The sequence below is a fragment of the Poecile atricapillus genome, chromosome 12 (assembly GCF_030490865.1).
Source record: "Poecile atricapillus isolate bPoeAtr1 chromosome 12, bPoeAtr1.hap1, whole genome shotgun sequence".
In the NCBI taxonomy this organism is placed as follows: Eukaryota; Metazoa; Chordata; class Aves; order Passeriformes; family Paridae; genus Poecile; species Poecile atricapillus.
The window spans coordinates 20301378-20308446 of NC_081260.1; the positions used below are offsets into that span (position 1 = coordinate 20301378).

At 47.5% G+C, this 7069-nt stretch overlaps 1 protein-coding gene across 7 annotated transcripts in view; it reads left to right on the forward strand.

Moving 5' to 3' along the window:
- The window catches only part of ARHGEF6 (Rac/Cdc42 guanine nucleotide exchange factor 6), a 39160-nt gene extending 35501 nt beyond the window's left edge, over positions 1-3659 (forward strand). For all 7 annotated transcript variants that reach the window (XM_058847696.1, XM_058847694.1, XM_058847695.1 and 4 more), the window contains 2 exons: positions 369-423; positions 1332-3659. In XM_058847696.1, coding sequence (XP_058703679.1) covers positions 369-423; positions 1332-1472 — 196 coding nt within the window. In that variant the 3' untranslated portion in view covers positions 1473-3659. The remainder of the gene's footprint in view (positions 1-368; positions 424-1331) is intronic.
- Positions 3660-7069: the final 3410 nt, after the last annotated feature.

Consider the following 7069-nt stretch of genomic DNA (forward strand, 5'->3'; position numbering starts at 1 on the left):
CTTTCATGTTTGATTTTTGCAGCACAACCTCAAGGAATCAAGTCTGCATTACAAAAGATGCTCAGACTTTTCCACCTTTAAAGTCACTGTTTTTATTGCCATAGCATAAACAAGGAAGACGAAGCCACAGACCTTTGCTGATAATTCAAAGCAGAACAAGGTATTGAGGTTTGAGAAAAGAGCCCTGAGTTTTGGACCAGTGGTCTATAAATGCTCCTAGGCTGTGTTTCCAGAGTTCCCTCACAGCCAGCAGTCTGATGCTCGGGAAGCAGAATCTGGATGCAACTTTCCTGTCAGCACCTCCCATGCTGTCACTGTTTCCTTGCACACCAACTCTAATTTACTTTTTCTTTAATTTCATTTTTCAGAAGCCTTGTTGACACAGTTTATGCACTGAAAGATGAAGTGAAAGAGCTGAAGCAGGTAATTTGGGTGGGATTGTTTGTGCTGGGAGTTGCATAAAAGCCAACCAGTCTGTGCTGGGTCATCTTCAGCTGGTCTGTGCCAGGAAAAGTCTTGCTGATCCTAGTCCAATCCTGCAAATTCCTGAATGAGCATTAGTTTTCTTCTGGTTTACCTCCCTGAATCATAGAACCTCTAAGGCTGGAAAAGACCTCTGAGATCACAAAGTCCAACCATCAACCCAGCACCACCACTATGTTCACCACTAAAGCATGTCCTGAAGTGCCATACCCACACATTCTGTGAACACTCCCAGGAATGGTGACTCCACCACTTCCCTAGGCAGACTATTCCAGTGCTTGACAACCCTTTCCATGAAGAAACTTTTCCTGATATTCAACATAAACCTTCCCTGGCTCAGCTGGAGACCACTTCCTCTCATCCTCCATGCTTGAGTGCCAGAGACAGCAAGCGGGGAGGAGTAGTTGGTCTTTGTGGTAACATGAAACATCCCCCCCCTATTCCAAAAGCTCTTTCAGCTTGACCATTCATTTTATAGGGGTCTGGTAGACACCTGTTCTTGCAGACTCAGAAGAAATATGTTCTCTTCCCTCTAGTCCCAAGTCTGGAGGTGGGAGAAACCATCAGAGGAGAAAAGGGTTCTTCAAGCTAAAATTCACTTTCCAGGAGGATGTTTCTGCCTGCCCAAAGTCAGGGAATTTCTGTGCAGTTCTGTGAGGTAGCAGGGGTCTGTTTGGTCTACTTGTGGTCTGATCCAATTATATTCTTCATCCTCATGAACTCCTATCAAATGTCTCTGTTATTTCATCACCTCTGAGGCATCAGGCAGCAGATGCATGGAAGTACCCCACAGCATGAAGTGCATGGGCATTAACTGCATCTTTATTCCTTTGGTTTTCACCTTGCAGGAAAACAAAAGGATGAAACAGTGTTTGGAGGAAGAGCTTAAGTCCAGGAAGGACTTGGAGAAGCTGGTGAGAAGGCTGCTGAGGCAGACAGATGAGTGTGGCAGGGAGGACACGGGGCGCAAGTCATCCCTGATCGCCTGAATTCATGGAGAAGCTGCTGGCAATGTGACCTCAGATGTATTTTTGGAAAGTGGAAATGGATCCTTTGCCTCTTCTTGCTCCTTATTTTGTTGGTTTGGGGTATTTTGTTACCAAAACCAAAAAACAAAAAACAAACAAAAAAAAATCATAGAGAAAAAAATAGTTTTCCTTCCATTCAGTAAGGAAATAAAGCAGAAACAATCAATCACAACTGAACCAGTAAGCAAGTGGTCCGCGATTCACAATTCATCTGCAGCAACTAATACCTCATTGTACCTGCTACTGGGAGCAAATACAAACTCTGCTAGCGATTGTTGCTCACAAAGGCTTGGGCAGCAGTTTCCTAGAATAAGCTTAAGCACTTTTTGATGCTTTCATTCTTTCCAAAAGCACCAACCAGTACCTATTTATTGAATGAAAACATTACTGAGGTGGCATTGAGCAGAAACCAAAAAAGCACCATGCTCCTCTTTTCAGATAATCACAACTGGGGGAGCTTTTCCCATCCATCTTCTTTTTTCCCATTAGTTGACTGTAGCGAACTAGAGCCCAGCAATACTGTGGTTCCTGTGTGGCCTTGATACTGATTAAAATGTGCAATTAAGATGAAGATATTTGAACTCCTTGGGGAAGCCAGATCTGGAGCACCTGTCAGAGCGCATAGGAAGGCATTTTGCACAGTGCTGCCTCCTTACAGCTCGTGATTAGCACAACAGGTAACTGCTGTTCTGCCCCCCATCCCTTTTCTTCTGCATGATGTAGAATTCCTACGTACTGCTTTGTTTTCACATCGTGTGTCCAGGTATCCTAGGAGATTATAATTTTGCTGTGCTTCCTCTTGCAGGACATGCTTTTCTCTGTATGAAATGTAAACACTGACAACAAAAAAACAACCCCAAATGTGCTGGTCCCCTGCTCCCTTCTGCCCACTCTATGTTCTCCATCACTCCTTCTCAAGGGTTGGGAATGTAGCCAGCGGCCACTTCTCCCCACACTGCTTCACAGGGGCTTTCTGCTAGGGAAAAGGAACTTTCTCTTGGGATAGGGAAGGTATTTATGCTTTGACAAGAGCTGGAGCACTCCTGGGGCAAGGATGTGCAACACCCTCACAGATCCATGCACAGCTCCTCAAACACAGCACACAGGCAACATGCATATGTATCAGCTTTCCTTATCTTACTTGGTGTTATACCCTAGTTTAGAACTCATATTTTCCTTCCTTCCTTAACAACATTATAAAAATAACTTTCTGTTAAAGTTAATGATGTCTTATTTATCTCAAGGGGCAGCATGGTCACAGGGTGTGAGAGGCACCACAGCTCATAAAAAGTCACACCATTATGTTGGTTGTGAAGGACATAACACAGGCAATAATTACAACTCCCTCCTTGCCATTAAAATTTAGCCAGGACATTGCAAATGGTGTTTTGGGAGATGTAGACTCCAAAACATCTCAAGGAGTGTAATAAGAAACTCTTTAAGCTATTTCTACGGCAAAACAGAGGTCTGGCTACATTTGCCATCCCCAGAGCATCCCAGTCAGATGGCAGCTCCCCACATCCCTCCCTGGGCACACAGCTGGGTGGTTTGGTCGGCAGCCCAGCCTTGCTGTGCTCGTGAATAGTTTTCCAGGAGCAGGACCTTTGCTGCACTTTCTGCTGCTCAGGGAGGCCATGCCCAGACCCCTCAGTACTGCCTGGCCCTGCTGCCTGCCCTGAGCTGGGCTGCTGACATACAGAACAAACCAAGGGCCACTGACACTCCAGGGAGAGGGTGGAAATGTGTCCTCGCTGCCTCCAGGCTCAGTTGAAACCCATGCTATGTACATACGCATGTTTGTGAGATGTAATGTGATGGAGGGCACACTGGGACTTTTTAGATCAAGCATTTGTCAAGAGCTAGAAGCCAAAAAAAGACAAGAAAATAAAATAAAAAGGAAAAGAAGCCATGCCAGATGGACAGCAATGTTTCCATATTTACTTTGTTTACAGTGCTTTGTAAATAGGTTCCAGTGAGTCTGTCTTTAGATGGATGTTGTGTCAGCTATGTTCTAGTGTATCTTTATCATGTAGGTTTATTTACTGTAAACTACTTATGCAAGTTCAACTTTTCTAACATGTTTTTATTTTGAACACTTTTTTTAATTGACATTTTCAACAAATAAAGAAGGATAAAAATTGCTTCTTAGCCCTTGGAGCTGCTTCTTGTGTTTCCACCATGAAAGCAAAGCCAGTGCTTGCTCTGGGCATCACTGATTTCCTCAAAATGCCATGGCAGCATCATCCCTCTATGACTTACTGGCGGGAATACTGGTGTGAAAGGTGATGCTGACACTTGGACTGTTGCTCCCACCATCACCCAGACCTGCAGCAGGCCAAGGGCACTTGATGCCAGGGCAGGAGATGCATTTCCATCCCTAAGCCCCACGTGCACTCGGTTCGCAAGAATGCTTTATGGAGAACAGACTGCTCTGCTGCACCAGGCGGTTGCTGTAGATAAATGACTTCCTGCCTGTTTAAGATTTTATTTTTTCTAGTTAGTGTGTGTTTTTTTTCTGGCAATTAGGTGTGGTAACAGGATTTCCTTTGGTCTACCACCATTGGACAAGACGTCTCCTGCAGGCTGGGGGTGTTTTAACTCTTTGGTAGAGATGTACCATGGTCTGCGGTCTCAGCCCACAGCAGAAGGATCGAGGGCAGAAGGGCTGGACCCTGCTGTCATCCCCCAAACACAGCACTTGGAGTAAGAAAAAGAACAAGGGGAAAAAAAAGCACTAGCCTTGGCTGCATCATGGAAAAACACTGAAGACTGAAACTGCCAGAGGGCACTGTTAGATGGGATATTAGAAAGAAATTCTTCCCCGTAAAGGTGGTGAGGCCCTGGCACAGGTTGCCCAGAGAAGCTGTGGCTCCCCTATCCCTGGAAGGGATCAGTGTGTATTGAACCATGAAAACACCCCTCCCAGCAGATGACCATGCTGCTGCTTGTTCCTGCCACTGCTCATCCATCCCCCCCTGTGCCAGTCCTGCTGATGTACCCTGCAAATTCACCACCATTTCAACCCCTTCTTAACTCCAAAAGAACAAAAATCAGTTTGGAAACAGTAAAATTTACAGCCTGAGGACTGGCATAGTGGTGTCATGTCAAGGGAAAAATCAGTGTATTGACGACCTTTAAATTTTCCATGGGGAGAGGAAACGGTGCCAGCTATGGCAACAGGCAGGGATGGGGGAGAAGGACACAGCTGGATGGCAGCAGTTGCATCTTGCCCCCTCCCACACACTACCTCACATCTGAATCCCACGGGCTATTTTTGGCAAGTCAAGAAACAGAGGCAAGAAACAAAAGCCCTGAGAAAGGCAAAAGTGTGGCAGGGGCTGGGGTTGGTCAGGCAGCCCACAGGCAGGGGAGGTGACAGTTGACATCTGCTGCCCTTGCTGCAGAATTTATGGACTGTTTTTCTTTTCACCTCTCTAATTGTTTTCCTCAGCCACATGATTGGCAGCTCTTGGATTCCTGCTCAGTGATTTGGACTGGGGATCACAGCCCAGCCCAAGGTCTCTGGCAGGTGCTCCTGGCCGCTGAGGCTGGGAGCTTCAGGAGGCTTCAAAGTGTGCACTGATCACAGTTTCTCCTTGCCTGTGACGAGCAAGTTTTCCACTCCTGGAGGGTTTTGGCCACACACACGATCCTCACAGTTCTCTCCTCCCCATCCACTTGCCCCAAGCTTCTCCCCTGTCTCAGGCCATGCCAGTTTGCACCATCTTTGTTTCTCCTGTAGCTTCCACCCACACTCCCACCATGACTGAGCATCTCTACCTCCCCTGTGGAGGTTTATGGTTCTTCAGGCAGCCCAGCACTGCCTTCAGGAGTCCGGCCCACAGGGCTGGCTGCATTTCAGCAGAGACAGGGATGTGGTCACCACACCATCACGGGGCGCCATGGGAGGCAGCAGCTGCCCAGCTCCACATGCAGCATGTGCAGCATCCACCCCTCTGCTCCAAAGCAGAGACATCCCTGCAGGCTCTACGACCTTAGGACAGGCAGGAATAATCTTCTTTCAGTCAGGTGTCCTAAATCCTGTTAAAACTAGTCCACACCCCTCTGTTTCATAGCTGTGCTGGGGGCTTCAGCCTCCATGGCTCACTGGCCTCCCGGGACAGGGGCTCTCTGCTTCTTTCTCCTGTCAAAATATCCCTAGTGCTGCCTGGCCCTGGCACCACAACATACCCTAAGACGCATGGTGGAATGGCTGCCTCTGGAGGCTTCTGAGACTGGTTGTCCCCAGTGTGACCTCCAATGTCACCCCACTGGCCTCTTGGTCCCCAGACCCCAAGCAGGACACTGTGAAATCTCAGCCTGGGGCTGGGAAGCGTGAGCAGTGTTCAAAACATACAGAGCCACCTATGTCTTAATTCATAAATGGTATTAATTGTGGGATGATTAATGGAAGAAATCCCACACTGTGGAAGGGGGAACCACGAACATGGAATTATGCTGCAAAACGCAGCTACAGCTGTGCACAGTCCTCTGGCACTCAGTCTCTCTGGTCACAAACATAAGATGGGTTTAATTAAACAAATAGTCTTTATACACAATGTCAGACAAGAGTGGTCAATGCCCTAAGAAAGCTGGGCAGTTTTGGAGAATAGCCAAAAAATTCTTATCAAAATATAGTGAAACCAGACCATCCCTGAGTTCTATTGACTTTGGATGAGGCTGTGCAGGGCACCCAGATCTGCAGTGAGCTCTGCAAAGAATGCACCTTCTGTTCCACCAGTGGTGGCATTTGGGCACCATGTTAGGACTAGACCTGCAGCCTCCAGCACAACAAAGCCTAAAGACTGCCCAAATCTGGAAGCTCTCCCATTTGCAAACATGTTGGCATCCAGGATTATTTCCAAACTTTGATCCTGTAAGTGTGACCTGTATAACCAAAAACTACAGTCTTGTCACGTGTCATCTTCATATTTTTTTTTTTTTTAAAAGCTGCATCAACATTCTTGTGCCCTGATCACCTTCCCTGCAGACCAAGCTGGAGAATAGGGCTGGGAAGACCCTAGTGTGCAGTGTCACCCAGGTATCCCCTGTTCAAGAGGGGTCCTGCCCATCTGTACAGTCCTACTCTCCTGGAGCTCCAGAAAAAGTGCCACTGTGGACATGTCCTCACTGGACAACCAAAAGACGCTCTGCACATATGCCTTGGAGGGAAGAAGCAGGTGGGCTTGCCACTCTCATGCTTTCCTGGTCCTCCTCCCTAGGTAGGAGGCATCTCAGGAGAAGGTGCAGTTCCAGTTTTGATGGTGGTGCCCAGTGCTTCTTCCACAGGGGAGTTCAACTGTCCACAGGCAAAGGTTCCTCTGCCTGCAGAGGTGGGAGGACAGTCTGGTGAACAGATTCAGATCACCAATAGCAGACCACAACCAGTGCCCTACCTTCTCTCTGCCTCAAAAGCTGCAGTCCTCTCTCAGGCACCAATCACCCCTGGTGTGGAGCGATTGTCACCAAGTATGAACCCAGTCAAGGCAGTGCCACCCTGAGGAAGTTGGATGAGTTTCACAGACAGGCATGGATGGAAAAAAGGGGGTTCTCCACAT